Consider the following 19,540-nt stretch of genomic DNA (forward strand, 5'->3'; position numbering starts at 1 on the left):
GAACCCGACCAATGCACCCGGGTGCCATAATTCGATTCCAGCCCACAACGCACTGTCCAGGCGCCCGTCGATCTGGAGCCGGCATGTGTCCGCCGCGGAAATGATTGACAGATGTTGGAGGGCACGGAGTAGGGAGAAACTAAACCCTCTTCTCTCCCTGCTTCCAAATCCAGTTCCCGTGGGCCCCCGCTAGTCTTCTTTTCTCCAACTGACGTGGAAACGGTTGACTCGTGCGGTTGCACTGGAGCGTCGCGTAAGGTAAGCGTATGCACATACATCGTGCGGGCTCGTTTATCATTTCTTAGCTGAGTCTAATTAGTTCTCTCTCGCGCGCCTCCCTCCTAGCTTCGTTCATCTTGCATCGGGGTGTGCGCTCCTTTGGGGATTTTTAAACGTGGAACTATTCCGCTTTTATTTTTTTCGAGGGGGTGTCTCATAGGCTGCTCGTTAATGTTGCTGAGCTGGGCTTACATGCCGCAGGCAGCAAGAACAGGCAGATAGGCGGGCAGGGACCGTAGCAGACAGGGGTGTGTGGCAGATCTCGCCAAAGGATCGGTTATTCGCGTCTGTGATACGATGGCACTTGCTGGGATGTAGGCGAGTGGAGGCGGGTTCGGGGCGTGTCGATCAGGGGGGGGAGGAAGGAGGTATCTCCGTTGTCACGAGGCTCTTGGGCGAGGTCCGTGTGGATGAGATGAAAGGAGAGGTAAGTCTGGATAATTCCGAAGTTGTTGCGACGGCTGCCGAGCAGGATTTTAGCCTTCATTCCCAGGTTTTTCTTTTGTAAGCGTGGTTGGTGGAGAGGGTGAAGTGGAGATTTCGAGAAGTGAGAACTTGCCCGCCTTAGGTAGGTAGGTGTATGGAGTTGTTATGGAGTAAACTCCGTAGACGTACAGATGGACCGCACTTCCGCGCTGCTAGGTGGGGCTTTGCTTGTATCTAAGCTGTCGCCACTCTTATGAGGATAGAGTCTAGAAGAGTAATTCTCAGTCTGGGCTTAGTGAATTATGTTTTGATGGCCTAATTAGCTTCCATTCATTGGGCTGTTCTATACTCCCTCCAAGCCCTAACTCTAACCTAGCGGAATACCCCAGTACGTACTGCTTTGCTCGGCGTTAATAGGACCCAAGGAATGAATTGAAGCTATAACTATCTCCTTCAGCCACCGGTTTACGTTCCCAAGTCTTTTTATCCCTTGAGCTTTCATTTTCTCGTTTCCTTTCTCAGTTGGCACTGCGTTAAATCTCTTGTTCGACCTAGAGTAAACGCCCACAAGATAGAGCCGGACTATGGAACTCTATATTACTAGTATACACTTGTTGGGGAGTTTTTTCATCACAGCGGTACTAGTAGTTTTACACAAAAACAAGGCAGTGGAATAGACGGATAGGAAGAGCAAAGAGTGCTTTATAAATTCAATAAGCACCACGGCTTAGAGTTATGATACAGAATCAAATGTAGATTCTAAGAATGAGTACTCATCCATTCTTCATTCTTATTTTGCCAGAAAATAATTGAAAATCACTAAAACACAGTAGATCGACATGACATTGGTCGCTGATAATATCCCGGAGCTCAATTAAGAATGTTACGGATCTAGGCCGCAATTGTACAAACAATGGTTCTAAGCGTGGTAGGGCTGGGCTAGAGTTTTGATATCGACGGAAAGTAGATTTCCCATTTCGTCTTGGTTCAGCGATTAACGTTGCCCTTGAGGGAAAAGTTCCAAAAAAGTAGACTGACTTCATACGAGCTGTTCAGGGGAGGATATCCTGCTTTCAGGACGAATGAAATTTTGGTCTGGTTCTAAAAGGCCTAAGAGACATCAATGACTGCCCTTCATCACTCCATAATTTTCATCCTATATTGAGTGTCCGCATCGCATTAATGGTCGACTGGCGTAAATTTCAACATAAGCTTCCTTGAGCGTGGCAGCGCAATAAATTCGTATACCTGATCGATCCCTTCATCGTCGATAGTAGTTGTCGTAAAATTTGAATATACAGCCGCCATAACCAATTTGATTTCTGCATCATTAGTCTCAGCCTCGTAGATCCGTAGTTGAGAAACGCACCTTGCATTGCGAAATTACTTCCTAGGCACATACGCCCACCGCTTCCGAAAGCAAAGAAAAGCCGCCTCATATCATGGATATTTTCGCCTGCATGGAGCCATCGCTCTGGTAACCATTCCTCAGGTTGCGGGTAGACCTCGTCGATTCGGTGGAGGGAGAAGGCGCTTGAACTAACTCTTACGCCGCTCGGGATATTATCGTACCCATGTATAGAAGTGCCCTTCTCTATGGTTGGAGTGACGCGGGGGAGTTGCGCTGGTGCAGGGGCATGCAGACGGAGGGTCTCGCGAACCATAGCGTCAAGCAGGGGGAGGGCGTCGATGGCGGAAGGAGAAGGAAGGACATTCTCTCCGTCTTTGTTCAAGTCTGAGTACCGTAGGGACGGAGATATGGTCATCAATTCCTTTCGCAATTTTGTTTGAAGCTCTGGCTGCTTTGATAGCTCCCACATCATGTATGTGAATGTGATACCGGTCGTTTCGTGGCCTGCAACTAAATGGTCCAGCAATTCGGACGCAACTGCTAGATTCAGCGGACGTGGATCGTGTTCCTTTTGAAAAATGAGGCTCTGCTGCAACTGGTCATAGATGACTGGATTTGTGGATGGCAGCAGCTTCTCTTCATCGCTGAGGGCCTCCTCATTCTCATTTTTAGACGCCTCCGTCCTCTCGCAGAGTCCCATGCACCACTGCTCAATAAACCCCATATACCGGTCATCCCGACTGAGAAACTTGAATTTCTCATACTCCTCCAACCAAACCATCCACTCGGTAATATTGAACAGATACCTCGTCCCTTGCCTCGATCCAAACAGGAATGAGGAGATGAAGTCCATCCCAAGGGCTTGGAACATCGGTAGGACATTCAGCACTTCTCTATCATCCCCCGCTTTCTTAAGAATAGGCATCAACCGATCCCTTAGAAGAAACTTTGATATCGTTTGAAGATCACTAGATTCCTGGAGGAACGACTTGGAGAAGGTCTTGCTCAGCATGCGCTTCTGGTGCGCATGCGGCGAATTATGCACCATTCCGACCATATTTGCAACGTGAAAGTTGACAAAGGCATCGTTATAGAAATCGTGCTTTTCAAAAGCACCCGTGTATATGATTTTCAGACCGTGAATGGAATTGACACTCAGTTCCTCTGGGCCGAGCCGGACGATGGGGCCGTACTTTTGATGCAGAGCATAAATGGCGAGGACTTCTTTGCATGTTCTGCGCTTATGGTCAATCCAGCGACTGGATAAGGGGGATGTGAAGTGAGCATTTGGGATTGAAGACAGCGGGGAGAGAAAATAAGGGTATATAACATGGTGATAGATGAGGTAGGAGGCGAGGAGGAACAGGGCGAGGATGAAGGGGATCATGGTATTGCGTGGGGAGGGGTGAAGAGGAGGAAAATCAAGATGCCAATCAGACGGCAGTCATTTCAATTGATGCTCAGTCACAATCGATGTCATGTTTTTCCCATGCAAGGAGTCGCCTCGAGTACCCACCAAAGCAAAGCAATTCCTGGCGTGGCAATAAAACCGCGCCGGTGGGGCCGCAATCAACACAAGGCCCTAACCGTCTAGCTCAAACTAAACAGCGGGATATGCTGCAACCATGCTCTAGTCCAACTACAAATTTTAGTCCAACTACAAATTTCCACTGACCTCAGCTGTCTGAAACGCAAGTTCTGTGCCGCGCGAATTGCTTCACTGCCGGCCAGACGCGTGGAGTGGATTCTAGTATGAGGGGCGTAGGATTCTGCAAAACTTAATGCCACCCTTCTTTTATAGTCACCCGAAGCGACCTTCCGTCAACCCCCTGCTTTTTCTCTGATAATCCTTCATTATCTTCGCCATCTCTGCTCCATTATGCCCTGGATCAAAAACCCTTCAACGGTCGCCATGACTATGGCCGAGGAAGCCCCGTCCAATGGCCATGTCGCCCCTAAATGGCGCGGTACCCAGGCCGACCAAGCCGATATGAGTGCCCTGGGGAGAGATCAGGTTCTGCGGGTATGTTCAAGATTCTATCATTGCGGCCAATACACATGAACTGACCCTGCAGCGTAACTTCCGATTCATCTCCATTGTTGGATTTGGCTGCACATTGATCGCTACGTGGGAGGTTGTTTTGACGTATGCCATCCGTTCCTATAATTGAATTCGAAGACTGAGCATCGTGTAGTCTACTGCAACAAGGCTTGACAGACGGAGGTACTGCCGGGCTGATTTGGGGGTTCCTCATTGTCGCTGCTGGGTTTCTTCTTGTATTCTTGAGTTTGGCCGAAATGGCATCCATGTGAGTCTGCCTGGCCATTGAGGCTTTGTATCCCTTCTAATTCTACAGGGCCCCTACTTCTGGTGGACAATACCATTGGGTATCGGAGTTTGCCCCTCCTAGCTGTCAAAAATTCCTCAGCTACATAACTGGTATGCTCTCATGGTTTTCTAACTCTATTCGCCGAATCAAATTGACAATTTAGGTTGGCTGTGCGCCATGGGCTGGCAATGTGCCATTGTGTCGATCGCCTATTTGGCTGGAACGATTATTCAAGGTTTGATAGTGTTGAACAATCCAGAATATGGCATGGAAGCGTGGCATGGTACCTTGCTGGTGATCGCCATCACGCTGTTTTCGATTATTTTCAACACCTTTTTGGCCAAGCGACTGCCCTTCGTGGAAGTGCTGATTCTGATTCTCCATGTGTGCGGTCTGTTTGCTATCGTGATTCCCCTTTGGGTACTTGGTCCTCGACGCAGCGCGAAGCAGGTGTTTACTGATTTTAACAATGGAGGGTCCTGGAACAGCGCGGGGACTGCCACGCTTGTCGGATTCTCAACTACCATCACTGCGCTGATTGGATACGATTGCGCAGTGCATATGTGTGCGTATCTTCCCCATGATTTTCACGACTTCTGCTGATAATGTGACGATGTAGCGGAGGAGATCAAAGATGCGTCTGAGACCCTACCAAAGGCGATGATAACCTCAGTCTGCACCAATGCCGCCTGTGGATTCCTGGTATTGGTGACGGTCTGCTTTACCCTGGGCGACGTTGACGACATCCTGGCCACTCCAACACGGTACCCGTTTATGCAGGTGTTCTATAACGCGACAGAGAGTCTTCCGGGCACGAACACCATGACTGCCATTTTGGTACTCACCTTGACGGCGAGCACGATCACAGAAGTAGCAACGGCATCGCGCCAGTTGTGGTCTTTCGCGCGTGATCGCGGCCTTCCTTTCTCTGACTTCTTTGGATATGTACGTCTTTTCAATCTATCCTTTTCAGAGTTGAACTCACTGACAGAATAAGGTTAACCCCGGTTGGAATATCCCCTTGAACGCTGTGATGGTCTCATTGGTAGTGACGATCCTTTTGTCGCTCATTAATATCGGCTCTTCAGCCGCGCTGCTCGCCATCGTGACTCTTACTATCAGTGCAATGATGTCGTCGTATATTATCACGATTGGTTGCGTACTTCTCAAACGTATCAGAGGGGAGCCCCTTCCACCGCACAGATGGACGCTCGGTCGGTTCGGCATGGCCATCAACATCGGGTCGCTGTGCTTTCTCTGTCCAGTTTTCGTTTTCGCCTTTTTCCCCCTTACCTCGACTGTTGAACCTGAAAGCATGAATTGGTGTGCAGTCATGTATGGGGGGGATTTTGATCATTGCAGTAGTGTATTATGTGCTACAGGGACGACACCATTACATCCCGCCTGTCGCGCTGGTGAAGCGCGAGATTTAGTTGATACTAGTACTTACGTGTATGATTGTAGCGTTGGGGGAAGCAAAGAAACACTGATTTCTCCTATTGAAAATGGATCATATTTGGCCGTTTATAATTCAGAGGGCATCGAAGGCCCAGTGGCGCGTGGATTTATCAAGTGGAGAAAACCAGCCAGGCTTTTAGTGTTGAGTACTAGATTGGATATTAATGAGCTGTGCTAAATGGAAGGAATGGCTTGGCAGAGTGTTGTATGTACCATCTTGGGCCATAAGTCTGAAGACACCGCCCAATCGGGTAATTCTGCCATATGACCACTCTACATTCAAATATATATATTGCATACAATATGCAATATTATTGCACCAAAATTAGTTACGATATAGATTAATCAATTACAAAATATATGATAAAATCTCAATTGCTAAAACCGAGTATAGTAGCCACGTGCCTTACGAGTCTCGCTTACACGCTGAGGCATCGATCTAATTATACTATCAATTTTATTTTGATCTAGCACATCCCAGGCCTCCGATATACACTCCCTAAATAGCTTCCAATCTGCCTCAGATGTACCACAATGTAGTAGATTAGGATACAGCTCATATAATTTACGTTTGAGCATACGCCACACGAGTTCAATAGGGTTAAGATCTGGTGAGCGTGGCGGCCATTCCATAACATGTATACCATAACGTTCAAACCATCGCTGAGCAACGTAGGAGCGGTGGATTTTAGCGTTATCTTGCTGAAATATAGTTCCAGGTTCATAGTGCTCAATAAATCCTTCTTCAAGTGCTTTTAGGTAGGATTTTGTTGTATAACCACCTCCGTGACCTCGCTGTCCTTCTGAAAAGTCACGCTCCATAATAACAAGTTTTGTACGCCCTCCAAGCCATATTCCAGCCCAAACCATTTGACAAATATCCTTCACATGAACCTTAACTTGTACCATTCCCTGCCGGTAAGCTTCTCCTCTAAGCCGGGTAATATATTGGCCGTTTAAATTAGGGATACGTTGAACGCTGCATTCGTCGGAAAATATGAAGCTTTGTAGTTGGGAATTGTAGCGTTCGGTCCTCCAATTTCGGCAAAATTGGACTCGTTTGCGGGCGTTCTCCCTCGAAATTGGGATACAACGTCTTGCTCGATAGCGCTGGAGGAATTTTGAACGTAGGAATCGCTTGATTGTTGATCGAGATGGATGACTGGGTATACGGGCGCTCAGCTCACTAAGGCTTAGCCAAGGCTCACGGCGTGCAAGTAAACAGGTATATTTGATAGTTGAATACCTATAGACTTTAGGGGCACCTGAACGAGGCAGTGATTTGAGCGTTTGGTGCTCTCGGAATCGTTTGATTGTAGAGTATATTGTTGAGCGTGCGACGTTGAACTCAGCAGCCATTTTAGTAGGCGATACACCACATTCATGAGCGTATATAATAGCTGCGCGGGCCTCAGATGAAAGCTCACCCCCTGGTCTTCGATTGCCACTTATTTCAGTGCCAAACCGACGCATATTGGTGGTGTAGGGGGTAGTTGAAGAAGATGGGTGGGGGGTGACGCGAAAATCGCGCTAAAAAAATAGCGCGGTGTCTTCAGACTTTTGGACCGCCTTTGTATAATGGGACTGAAACAAGGTAGTAAACATGACCTAGACATCGCTTCGCACCGAGTCTTCCCGACTTGGCATCTAGGAGTTACATCGAATAAAAGGAAGGGTCAATTGAACAGTTTGAAATACTCAAAATTTCTCGACCATGTTTTTGACTGAACTATCTTTTCCTCCCTTTTATTCCATATGGTGGCGAATGAACTTCAAACGGAAGTGGGCCCCATGCGGCCCCATTTCCCTCCCGCTGCGGTTGGCGTAGGGAAAGGCTGGCGCCCCCTATGTAGTATACAGCCCGACTCCATATTTCGCCAACTCTATCTCTTAGCTAGCGCGCTCCCAAATTGCGAACTCCACCCTGTCGTGTACCAACGTACGTGAAGTTCATTCCTTTCGTCTTTCTTTTTCCTGATTGGATATTTGCCATAAAGGACGGAGCCTTGTCGTTTTCGATCTGTCCGCTGTCAATTTCTATGTATCATGCGTTGGCCGCCATGCTGAGTAGGGATATTGGCTTAGGGATATTGGCTTGGAGCAGGTACCAGGTATCTGAGATTTTCGAGCTTCGGTCACGACGCCTTGTGTGCATGAGCCGGTCCGTGGCTAGTTCCCAACAGAAGGATTGCCCTAGCTGATTTCACAGCCCAAAAAACTTAATATATCACATTGCGTTGGATCCATGTTAGACTCCTTTGTTTGGATTCTCCGAGCTGCCTAGCCGCTACTATCCATGGAAGCGCCATCGTCATGATGGCCGATTATTCCGAGCCCTCTCCGAGTCTTCTATCTTTGTTCCAACCATTTTCTCCCTGGTACTTCAAGTTCTGCATCACACCTGGGCAAACCACAATTTGGGAGCCGTACCGCAATGGCCATCAAAGTGCCTCCGGGCCAGTCGCCGCCTTTCGAGACAATAGACGACAAGCATCATGCTGGAATTATAATCATTACTGCCGCTATCTGCTTGCTGATATCACTGGTGAGCCTGTTGATCCGAGTGTATGTGCGAAAGTTTCTTAGTCCGCCATGGGGATCAGACGATATCATCTTGCTCGGGGCGACGGTACGTAATTGAAATCCATGGATAGATCGAATTACTTTAAAACGAGCCTAACATGATATCATAATAGATCACTGCTGTCGCTGAATCGATCATTATCTTCCACTCCTCGAGTATCGGATTCGGGACAGATATTTCGCTGGTGGCCGAAAAGTCCGTCAATCATATACAAAATGTACTTATTCATTACCTAATGATTCATCAAATCCGATATAAGGAAGATACTGACGGGCATAGTCCCTCGTTGCTGCCGACATACTCTATTTATTAACTATTTATCTCTCAAAATGCTGCGTAATCGCCATCTACCTGCGGTTGACCCCGCGACAGCGCCACAAGAGTTTTCTGTGGGCGACATTCGGACTGAGCATAGTTGGGGCTATCATTTCCGTGCTGGTTATCTCGGTCGACTGCGAGGGAAATAAGCCATGGGCTATACCTGGCGTACAATGTCAGGATCTAGTATGTATACAATTCTTAAAGCTGCAGAAGTGCCATCCACTTTTGAGCAAAAGTCGTGAACCAAACGAGCGAAAGCCCTAGGGGTAGACTGACAATTACAAATTCGTCCGCTGGCAAGCGATTGCCGCGCTCGACATCTCGATCGAAATTTTACTATTTACCTTCTGCATTGCTCTGATCTGGGGTTTGCAGATGCATTTTTCACATAAAATCGTGATTGTAGCATCTTTTGCCGCTAGACTACCGTGTGTCACCCTTCTGATTCATAAGTACCATGATATACGACAACTAACACAGATCTTACTGCTACTAGGTTAATGATATTCTCCTCTCTGCGTCTCTCCGCTCTCAGGGAATACACAACTACCGAAAACCCTACTCTCACCGCAATCAGCCACACGGTCTTCACCCAGCTACAGCTCAACTATTCGCTTATAGCATGCACAGCCTTTTGCCTGCGCCCCTTCATGAGCGCTCTCACAACCAATTATGGCACAGCTGGCGACTCCAACCTCGGCAGTAGTAGCGGCGGCTACGGTTACAGGTATGGATCCGGGAGACAGGGGAATATGGACCCCTACGCTTCAGGGCGATCGCGGGACTACGAGATGGGGAGAGTAATGGGGCGAGCCGGTCGCCGAGAAAGTGGAGTATTCAGAGACAGGCCAGATGTGACCGATGGAAGGGGGAATAAGACAGTTGTCAGTGAGGCTGCGAGGCCAGAGCACTCGAGGGAGGGAGGCAGTATGCACAGCGGGAGTGATGGACGTACAAGGATGATTATTCGGAAGGATGTAGAGTATTCCGTTTCAGTGGAAACTTGAAAGTCTTATAAACAATTCCCTTCGCACAGCAACCATCGATTGAGCCACATGCAGTAGTCAAGTCAAGTCAAGGAGAGAGAGAGAGAGAAAGCAGTGTTTAGAAGTAGAGGGAGGGTGGTTGTGAATTAAAGTGGGGCCCGCTGACAGGAATTACCCTTTTGGGACTGAACTGCTGCACTGCCCTCGGCCCCCAAAACGCCTCTCCCTTATATTTTAAACAAACCGCGCTTTGACTGACAAGCTTTTGTTTTGCGCCAGTCATTTCTTCCTGTTATCGCAGCCACGACGTATAATCGATTTATCCAGAATGAGCGCACTCGTAGTTACTGAAAGGAGGCCACCAAAGAGTGCAGTCGACGAACACGAAATAAAGCTCCGCAGGAAATTTCAGAACAAGCTTAACCAGAGAGCTCATAGTAAGCACGTCAGAATTGACTCATAATACTGCGCAGTGCTTTGATAGCTAACTAGTACTATCCCACAGGAGAACGACTCGCCGCGCAGAAAAAAGAGAAAGTCAAGCAGGTCCCTTATCAGATTGGCCGTTGGCGCCTCGTACACCCTGAAGATAATCCTGAACAAAAGCCACCTATTCCATACCAAAAAAGAAATTTCGCCAATCATCGCCTGTCGACTCACACTATAAAACACCGTCAAAAGTCAGACTGGACCGGCATAGCATCTACACCTGCTTACCAACCTCAGATGACCCCTTCTCCACAAGCAGACTTTCTGCTCAGCCTCGTCCAGTTTAATGTATACCGAGGCCTTTACGACAATAAGCTAACTTTATCCCGATCGGTCGACTCTCTATTGCCGGGGCATGACCCGGTGTCCTTTGACACGGCTTTCCCGGGCGTTTTCCAAATCATTTCGAGAGCGGAGACACCGAGCTCGCTTGCCTTGACAGAACTACAGGCAGGCATAATCCACGCCCCTTGGATCGACCTTATTCCATTCCGACAAATGCGAGATGTCTTAATTCAACAGCAAAGTCATTACGATCATATCGCGCTTCTACTTGATATACTTGGAAATGTACCTGACCTTGAACCTCTTTCTTCAAGCGACGTGTTCCCGGCCCTTCAAAATGATCCAAAACGCTATACTACTCTCAGTCTCGAAAATATTGAGGAGGACGAAGATGAGATGACTTCATCTCGAGCAGGATTTATTATTTGGGGAGATCCATCCGACGAGAATAATTGGGAGATCACACCAGGATTCTTGAGAAAGTGGTCCTGGATAATGAAGGGATCGGAATATTTGATACGATCGAGTAATAAATGGAGGGCTTTCAGGGGCGAAGAACCGATGAAGCAGGTGAAATTCCAATTCGAAAATCATGAGATATAGTCTCATTAAAGCGAAAACAAACAAACGGCATATCCAATGCGGCATACATGGTAGCTGGGGAGACCAGACTAGGCCCTAGTCGGGGTGGCTTTTACTGGATGTTACCATGTGTGATAGTCGTACAGCCATCCGCAAGACATAGTTGCTGAATTGAATTTTATTCCAGTAAGCTTCTCGAAATTGTAAACTCTAAGATTTTCGGGAGGACAAGCAAGGTAGGGTACACTGTCTCGTGTACTGTAAAGCTCGGGCCTTCTGGTAGATCGGGGATCCCGACCCCGCACAACGCAAACGGAGATCACTCGGTTTAACCGGCTCACTCTGAATCATCGTTTAGTTGTAAATGAAATGACACATATCATACGTGTTGAAAGTAGAGGATCTCGGAATTTGACCATGACTATTCGAGGCACTGCTGCCCATGAAGCTTTGATGCAACAGGCCACCCTCAGCTGACCCCGGGATCTGTATTTCCTTCAGCCATGCTGGTTGCCTTGCTTGTATTTATTTAGTAAAAAGTATCATTTTCGAATAATTTTGATAGCACTGTGAATCATTGTCTCAAAAAAAAATAAGCCTTCGTAGATTCTTTGACCTAGCTGGGAAAGCAGTTCGATTTCCATGCCGTATCTCGATACTACTCCCTGTGGAATGATGTCATATTGCATAGCTTGGACGAATAGCAAACTGAGATGTAAATAGATCGCTGACCGACTCAAATCGCGGGGCAGAACGTGAATGTTCAGTGCTGTGTTAAAGCACTACTAGTAACAACTACGATATAGCATAAAATACTACCGAGAGTTGCAAGAAGTCGATATTCTCGAAGCTTGCTTGTTTGTTGAGCCAAGAAATAAAATGCCAGTAGAAATCATTCACGGAGAGACACATTTCTACAAGCTACAGATCCACACATGGCACATGTACACAGCCTTATGAGACGACACGCGTAGAAGCGGGCGAGGTAGGTGAGACATGCTTTTCGCCCCCCCAGTGTGTACACTTTTTCGTCAGATTATGGGAAGAACTAGCTTTGTCGAACCTGACCAGGTCTTCCAAGAATAGAGCGGATTGACACTCATACCTTCTGACAAAAACGATGTTCAACGTTGCCAAGCCACAGGAATGTGGTATTTAAAAAAGGGCAGATCCGCAAACTTCTATCGGATCATCAACAAGATTCATCAACATCACCAGCCTTCTTCAAGAACCAGTCTCGATTTCTACCACATAGAATCCAAAGCCACAATGCAGTTCACCACTATTCTCGTTACCGCCATTGCCCTTGCTATGGGCGCATCCGCTATGCCAGCTCCTCCCGCCGACACTCGATATGCCCAGCTCCGTCTCTTCGGAGAGCCTGGCTGTTCGGCACAGAACGAAGGCGAGCTCGGTGTCTATGGCGACTATGTCAACAAGTGCAATGTGTTCCCCGGCGACACCCCTTACAGATCTGTGAGCTTTGAATACGCGATCAACAACTGCAGCCGTAAGTAGTCCATCAACCTGATGTACAATGGTTTAAGAACTGACCGGTATGATCAGTGCGTGTTTATAGCGACGTCACTTGCCACTTGGACGCACATGACGTTCCTGTTAAGAGTTGTCTATCTGGCGACAAGGTCTATCGAAGCTACAAGGTTCACTGCGATCACCTCTAGAGCATCCATCCTTTCTTGGAACTTGAGATGATTTGATTGATTCAAGTTCGGACATAGCATGACGATACAAGCGTGGACATAATATTGGCATTTTAATTGGGGTGTGATTGAATAATAGACAAGGACTTCCTAGTATAGTATAGTATTGAATGGATTAATATTTATTACTGAAAATCTGCAGCAACTTGAAGCAAGTCGAAGTGCTGGGTGGGTCGAGATCGTCGTGAATCCCTTCAAAATACCCCTCAAAAAGAGAAAATCGACAAAAGTCCTGTGCATTAATAGCACTAGCAGTACTAGTACTAAGAACATCCGCTAATAGCCGGGCCTTATACCTAGGTACCTAGGTGGTATAGCTAGAGCTATACTCAAATGTGATCTAGACTGTTTCTGCACTTCTTCCCCTCTTTGACCCCCGCGTCCACCCCGCGTCACACGAATTCGATTATATTGCGCCAATTATTCTCCTGCACTGCGCCTTCACCGAACGGAGCATCAAAATCCCTCACACGAGCATCATCCCACTCGGATCCCGGCTACCGCGCCAGAGACCCAGCAGAACCACACTTTCACCAACCCCGCCCCACGCTATAAAAGGCCCCAGGGGATCTCCCATCTTATCTGATGAGCTGATCCTTCGAGGCCTCCGATGGCAACAGTAACAGTGGCAGCAGCATGGTGGTATTTGTCGACCTCGATCAAGATGCCTTCCGGCATCCTGGTTCATTACTTGCCCCGGAGAAACTGAGAGTCGCCCCCGTCGCGGCCAGCGAAGCCGACGAACTGCTCCCTTCCTCCACCTCTACTTCCTCCCTCAGAGCTCAAATCACGCTTCAAGACGCGCCCACTACGACAGTTCATCCTAAACAGACTCCGACATCAAAAACCCCCAACTGCAATGCCTTTTCCGCGGCGTTAAGTTGCTACCCGTATGTGGATCGGACCTCCCCCCCCAATCTTCACCGCGTCCACTTTTCCCCACACGCGAGCCAAGGACTAACACGACTTCGCTGGCGCCTCCACCAGAATTGTCAAGGAAATTGCCCGCGCCGTCGATTTGAATACCCTACACGCCCTCTCGCGAACATGTCGCCAGTTTCTCGTGAATCTAGAGCCATTCCGGCACCAACTCATCCGCGAGACGCTGCGGTGCGAAAATGAGTATATCGAGACCGTCTCGGATATGCTGGACGGCGGGGCCGTCCTCCCAAACAGCGTCAAGTCAGTGCTCAGGCTGTTAAGCCAGGGAAATGGCGAAGCCGGACGCATGACGCGTGGAAAAGCGGCAGATGTGCGCGCGACATGGTCGGTGACTGTCGACGCTGCACCAAGATCGTATGCAGGGTATGTTTGAAGCCACCCGCTGCAGGGATGTGCCCACGCTGATCATATCTTAGAACTGCACGATCAAACCTCCTTCCCAAACAGCCTTAAAGGGCCGAATCCGCCGGCTCTGTCGGACCTGTGGCACGGCGCCGCTCTCCCACCATCTCTATAATACGCCTCCGAACCCGACCGTAACAGAATCACTCGAGGAAGACTCAATACCGAACACGCTGGCGAACAATGTTTGCAATTGCGACGATATCGTCTGGCTTTGTATCCAGTGCGGCCAAACACTACGCAGCAACGACATCACCTACCGACGAGTCTGGGCATGGCGTACCCGATACAGCACATACCTTGGTGGCGGACTGGGAACAGGCATCGGCGAAGGCAGCCAAGGGGTAAAATGTGGACGCGGCGACACATGCCTTGCGGCAAAGGAAATAGAGCTTGAGGTTGACTGTGAAGTGGACGATAGCTCTAGTGATACTAGCAGTACGGGCCGCAGCTCTCCCGCTCACTCCTCACATCACTCCGAATTGCTGTCGACAGATAGCCACGATGGCGAGGAACCGGGGTATTTCCGGCAAGAGGTGATCGGACTCGGCGGTGTTGTGAAGCATAAAGCGAAGAAGCGAGTCATGGTCGGTGCATGCGTGGTTGAGTATGAAGATGAGCGGGAAACGGGCACATATCTTGTTCGAGAGGAGGGCGGCTCGCATCGGGCGTGGTGTGGATGGTGCTCGAGGGTCATTCCGGCCAAGAGCGAGTCTATTCGGGGTTGAGATAGCTTCGCGGCATACTTTCTGCATCTCTTTTGAAATTTCGTAGTGCAGTCTACGCAGTTTACATCTAGCATGGCCTTGATGATCATTGTGTACATACTCTCACCCGACGACTGCGTTGAGCGCAGTTTAATTTAAGAGAGAAAATTGAATTCGGATCTAGTGGATTGCTCAAGGGATTTGCGTCTTCGGTTTCAAACCAGAAATTGGCGACAGTGTACCTAGGTATAACAATTTGACATATCTAATAGATTTCACAATCACTTCACAGTCTTGACTCGATGCTGTCCTTTCTGGACGAAAAGACAAAATACTCCGGTAATGCGTCGCTCCTTCATGCAATCATCAATCATACATATCCCCGGACACTTCAAGTTATCACAAATAATATCAAAAGACAATGTTGAAAAAAAATCAAAACTCGAAACAAACGTAACCATTCTAGTGCGCTGCGATAGCTCGGAGAATACTCTTGAGCTTGGATTGTTCCTTTGGTGGAGATTCTTCGCGACGACGATGACGGCGCGAGTGAGGATCCATGTCTCTGCTTTCCTGGCGGGCGGCGCGACGAGAGATCTCGGGCTTCTTCTCTCGCTCCCTTGACCGGGGCTTGCTGGACTCGGGTTCGTCGCGAGACCGTCTCCGTGCTTTCCTCTCGGGTCGAGCTTCTTCTTGCCGACGCTCCTCACGTCTCTCCTCGCGCCTTTCTTCACGACGTGCTTCGCGGCGAGAGGAAGAGCCACCGGAGCGAGTACTAGGTCCCCTCTCGTCAATGGTGACTTTCTCATCACTCGGCGGACCACTGCTGTTGCTGTGGCTGATCGAATGACGACGCTCAGAAGTTGGGGCAGTAGACTTCGTGCTGTTGACTCGTACAATAGGTCTGGTCGTGTCCGATTGACCATTACCCATATATCGAAGGAAAGCGCGCTTGGGAGCAGGAGCTGAGGAGGCTGCCTGTTTCGAAGATGTGGTCTTGACCGATCTAGCCTGGCCTTGTTCGGATGAACGACGCTTGGGCCTGGGTTCGATCTCAACCTCAACGATAGGTGGTTCCTCCGCTGCTACCGGCTCCTCTCTCGCAGCAATCTTCTCGGAGCTTCTGGTCTTCTCAGGTGGCGAGACTCCACTGCGTTGACGGTCTTCACTGATAGCTTCCTGCTTCCTCTTCTCCTGGATCTTCCTCTGCTGCTTGTCGTCATGTTCCTTTCGGGCTTGCTCCAAAGCCTTGGCCCACCGATTAGTGAACAAGCCACCGTCATTCTTGGGGCGGGAAAGCTGCTCCTTGCGGCCCTCAGAGGAGGTCTTCGAATGTCGTCGCTCTCGTTCACGGTCTTCACGATAACTGGACGAACGTCTCTTCTTTCTGCGAGAACCTTGCCTAGTTACCGTAGGATCCATGGGATCCATAAGCTCGCCACGAGGTCCCTCAGCGGACTCCCCGGGAGGAATCTCATCAGGTGCAAGTCCATCAGAAGCGGGTGCCCGGGGCACAAGAGGCTCGGTAGGGAATGGCTCGTATTCAACGGGTGCAGGTTCAGGCTCCGGTACTGGTTCTGGCTCGGCGGGTGCAGGTTCTGGAACTGGTTCTGGTTCAGCGGGTGCAGGCTCTGGCTCTGGCTCAGCCGGTGCAGGTTCTGGTTCTGGTTCTGGCTCAGCGGGTGCAGGTTCTGGTACTGGTTCTGGCTCAGCAGGAGCAGGCTCAGGCGCTGGTTCTGGCTCGGCGGGTGCAGGTTCTGGAACTGGTTCTGGTTCAGCGGGTGCAGGCTCTGGCGCTGGCGCTGGCTCTGGCTCTGCGGGTGCAGGTTCTGGAACTGGCTCAGGTTCAGCGGGTGCAGGCTCTGGCGCTGGCTCTGGCTCGGCGGGTGCAGGTTCTGGAACTGGCTCAGGTTCAGCGGGTGCAGGCTCTGGCGCTGGCTCTGGCTCGGCGGGTGCAGGTTCTGGAACTGGCTCAGGTTCAGCGGGTGCAGGCTCTGGCGCTGGCTCTGGCTCGGCGGGTGCAGGTTCTGGCACTGGTTCAGGCTCAGCGGGTGCAGGCTCAGGTTCAGCAGGCGTTGGCTCTGGCTCTGGCTCAGCCGCTGCAGGTTCTGGCACTGGTTCAGGCTCAGCGGGTGCAGGCTCAGGTTCAGCAGGCGTTGGCTCTGGCTCAGGCTCAGCCGGTGCAGGTTCTGGCACTGGTTCAGGCTCAGCGGGTGCAGGCTCAGGTTCAGCAGGCGTTGGCTCTGGCTCTGGCTCAGCCGCTGCAGGTTCTGGCACTGGTTCAGGCTCAGCGGGTGCAGGCTCAGGTTCAGCAGGCGTTGGCTCTGGCTCTGGCTCAGCAGGAGCAGGCTCAGGCGCTGGTTCTGGCTCGGCGGGTGCAGGTTCTGGTACTGGCTCTGGCTCAGCAGGAGCAGGCTCAGGCGCTGGTTCTGGCTCAGCGGGTGCAGGTTCTGGTACTGGCTCTGGCTCAGCGGGTGCAGGCTCTGGCGCTGGTTCAGGCTCAGCAGGTGCAGGTGCAGGTGCATCTTCAGCTTCAGCCAGCGGGACTTCTGCTGGAATCTCCTTTGGCTGATCTGCCTCTGAGGTTGGCTCTTCCACCACTGTTTCTGCTGGAGGTTCGGGCTCAGGTGCAGGTTCCGCCTCAGGTGCAGCTTCGGCTTCAGCTTTAATTTCTTCTGCAGGCTGTTCAGCCACAGGTTCTTCAATAGTCAGTGCCTCTGCTACTTCTTCGACTGCTGGTGCCGGCTCTGGTGCTGCTTGTGGCTCTTCGACCGGCTCAGCTGCTGGCTCTGGAGCGGTATCCTCAGAAGGCGTGTCCTCTTCCTTGACCTCGTCAACTGCGGCTGGAGCAGGCTCGGGCTCGGGCTCCTTTGGAGATTCCTCGACAGCCCTATCCTCTGGAGGTGCATCGATGGAAGCATCAGCAGCGGGGGCCTCTTCAACTGGAGCGATTTCTGTTTCTTGGGTAGCTTCAGCTGGCACCTCCTCCGGTTCTGTGGCTGGTGGCACTTCTTCGGGTTCCCCGGGGGCGTCACCCTCGGCGGGTTCTGCTGCTTCAGCGGGCTTTGTCTCTGCCTCTGCTTCAGCATTTTCATCGCCTTGTGGTGCCGATGCCTCTTCTGCAGGTGGTTCAACAGGGTCAGGGATAGGCTCTGGTGCAGGCTCCGCTATAGGTTCAGGTGAAGCTTCAAGCTCAGGCTCAGTATCGGCTGCCTTTTTACCCTTTTTGTTCTTCTTCTTCTTCTTCGATTTGCCGGCTGTTTCTTCGGCGACAGGTGGCTCTGCGACGGGTGACTCTTCGGCTGGTGGCTCTTCAGTTGGTGGCTCTTCGGTAAGTGGCTCTTCGGCTGGAGTCTCTTCGGCTGGCGGAACAGGATCGGCAGGTGCAGCTTCTGGCGGACTTTCGGTTGCTGGTTCTTCACTGAGGACCTCTTTCTCGGGCTCTGGTGCAGGCTCCGCTACAGGCTCAGGTGAAGCTTCAGGCGTAGGCTCAGGCTCAGTATCGGCTGCCTTTTTACCCTTTTTGTTCTTCTTCTTCTTTTTCGATTTGCTGGTTGGCTCTTCAGCAGAAGCATCCGCGGGTGTATCTGCAGGGATATCCGTAGCTTCTTCTGCTGGGGGTTGCTCATCACTAGCAGCTGGAGCATCACCATCTGCCGGTGGGAGATCCTCCTCGGCTTTGGCGTCTTCAGCTTCTTGCTTGGCGAGTGCTTCCTTTTCGGCCTCTACTTTGTCGAGCCCGGCTTCAGGGTCACATTCTGGAAAATCCTCGTCTGTAGAAATGTATGTTAAGTTCTGGCTCTCTTCTTCATACGAGTGGTTCTTACCATTGTTGTCATTGTTATCGTCTTGCTTGGCTCCGTCGTCAGCTGTGGCTGGTTCCTCTGCGGGAGGTGCAGGCTCTTCGTCCTTCGCTTCGACCGCTGGATTTTCTGCACTCTCTGCAGGAGGTTCTTGAGCGGCTTCGTCTGGAGCGCTTTCGCCCTCTGGGTTCGGCGCTGGCTCATCGCCAGCAGGCTCTTCCTTACCCTCTTCATTTGCGTCTCCGCTGGCGGGATTGGTGGCCTCTGCAGACTCTGCAGACTCTGCGGGCTCTGAGGGCTCTGCGGGCTCTGAGGAGTCAGGCTCCGTTGGCGGAGTCGCTGCCTCTGGTGATTCTAAAGGGCGTTGAGTAAGTGACTGCCATACAGCCAATGATACAATTCCTCCGATAACTGCCATGGTTCACTTCTTAGTACTTACCAGCAGGTTCTGAGTTCGATGAGCTCTCTTCTGCAGGCTTGCTAGGCTCTTCTGTTGGGGGCTCGACGGGGGCATCCTCCTTTTTCGGTTCGGCATCGGCGGCCGTTTGGTTATCCTGGTCCTTGCCCTCCGTCAGACGATTCGCATTGGTATTTTTAGGGGTGATGGGATAAGAAGAGAAAGTTAAAGAGCCAATTTCATAGGTCTTTAATTCACGTTCGAAGCTTTGATACTGAAACTGAGGGATGTTCGCATACTTGTATTGGGGCTCCTGCATCTTCGTCCCCTACAGCAGCCGGCTCTGGGGCTGGCTTGTCGATATCCTTGGCTTCGGGGTTTGGTGTCGTAGCTCCAGCAGGAAGACGGTTGTTGTTATTGTTCTTATTCTTCTTCTTCTTGGCCATGTCCTCGTTTTAATGACGTATCACACAACGA

The 19,540-nt window shown here is 50.4% G+C and overlaps 7 protein-coding genes across 7 annotated transcripts; 4 read left to right on the plus strand and 3 right to left on the minus strand.

Moving 5' to 3' along the window:
- Window positions 1-1,884: 1,884 nt before the first annotated feature.
- On the minus strand, window positions 1,885-3,443 carry N7533_009217 (cytochrome P450; the record flags this gene model as incomplete). The annotated part of the gene is made up of 2 exons (XM_057105867.1): window positions 1,885-2,027; window positions 2,075-3,443. The coding sequence occupies 2 exons, from the start codon at window positions 3,441-3,443 to the stop codon at window positions 1,885-1,887; spliced, it is 1,512 nt and encodes a 503-aa protein (XP_056957316.1).
- Window positions 3,444-3,968: 525 nt separating this feature from the next.
- Window positions 3,969-5,805, plus strand: N7533_009218 (Amino acid/polyamine transporter I; the record flags this gene model as incomplete). Its single annotated transcript, XM_057105868.1, has 8 exons — window positions 3,969-4,079; window positions 4,132-4,202; window positions 4,252-4,365; window positions 4,414-4,496; window positions 4,550-4,951; window positions 5,006-5,331; window positions 5,384-5,709; window positions 5,769-5,805. 8 exons carry the CDS (start codon window positions 3,969-3,971, stop codon window positions 5,803-5,805), a joined length of 1,470 nt encoding a protein of 489 aa, XP_056957317.1.
- A 417-nt stretch (window positions 5,806-6,222) lies between these two features.
- On the minus strand, window positions 6,223-7,317 carry N7533_009219 (transposase; the record flags this gene model as incomplete). Its single annotated transcript, XM_057105869.1, has 1 exon — window positions 6,223-7,317. The coding sequence occupies one exon, from the start codon at window positions 7,315-7,317 to the stop codon at window positions 6,223-6,225; it is 1,095 nt and encodes a 364-aa protein (XP_056957318.1).
- Window positions 7,318-8,278: 961 nt separating this feature from the next.
- Window positions 8,279-11,112, plus strand: N7533_009220 (uncharacterized protein; the record flags this gene model as incomplete). The annotated part of the gene is made up of 6 exons (XM_057105870.1): window positions 8,279-8,473; window positions 8,541-8,645; window positions 8,708-8,921; window positions 9,051-9,177; window positions 9,246-9,469; window positions 10,241-11,112. The coding sequence occupies 6 exons, from the start codon at window positions 8,279-8,281 to the stop codon at window positions 11,110-11,112; spliced, it is 1,737 nt and encodes a 578-aa protein (XP_056957319.1).
- Window positions 11,113-12,360: 1,248 nt separating this feature from the next.
- On the plus strand, window positions 12,361-12,773 carry N7533_009221 (uncharacterized protein; the record flags this gene model as incomplete). The annotated part of the gene is made up of 2 exons (XM_057105871.1): window positions 12,361-12,601; window positions 12,658-12,773. 2 exons carry the CDS (start codon window positions 12,361-12,363, stop codon window positions 12,771-12,773), a joined length of 357 nt encoding a protein of 118 aa, XP_056957320.1.
- A 675-nt stretch (window positions 12,774-13,448) lies between these two features.
- Window positions 13,449-14,884, plus strand: N7533_009222 (uncharacterized protein; the record flags this gene model as incomplete). The annotated part of the gene is made up of 3 exons (XM_057105872.1): window positions 13,449-13,702; window positions 13,800-14,082; window positions 14,171-14,884. 3 exons carry the CDS (start codon window positions 13,449-13,451, stop codon window positions 14,882-14,884), a joined length of 1,251 nt encoding a protein of 416 aa, XP_056957321.1.
- A 441-nt stretch (window positions 14,885-15,325) lies between these two features.
- On the minus strand, window positions 15,326-19,509 carry N7533_009223 (PE repeat family protein; the record flags this gene model as incomplete). Its single annotated transcript, XM_057105873.1, has 6 exons — window positions 15,326-18,030; window positions 18,085-18,321; window positions 18,382-18,636; window positions 18,691-19,020; window positions 19,106-19,310; window positions 19,363-19,509. The coding sequence occupies 6 exons, from the start codon at window positions 19,507-19,509 to the stop codon at window positions 15,326-15,328; spliced, it is 3,879 nt and encodes a 1,292-aa protein (XP_056957322.1).
- Window positions 19,510-19,540: the final 31 nt, after the last annotated feature.

The sequence above is a fragment of the Penicillium manginii genome (assembly GCF_028828005.1).
Source record: "Penicillium manginii strain IBT 31320 chromosome Unknown utg000006l:1.0-4164085.0:1.0-4166146.0, whole genome shotgun sequence".
NCBI lineage: Eukaryota > Fungi > Ascomycota > Eurotiomycetes > Eurotiales > Aspergillaceae > Penicillium > Penicillium manginii.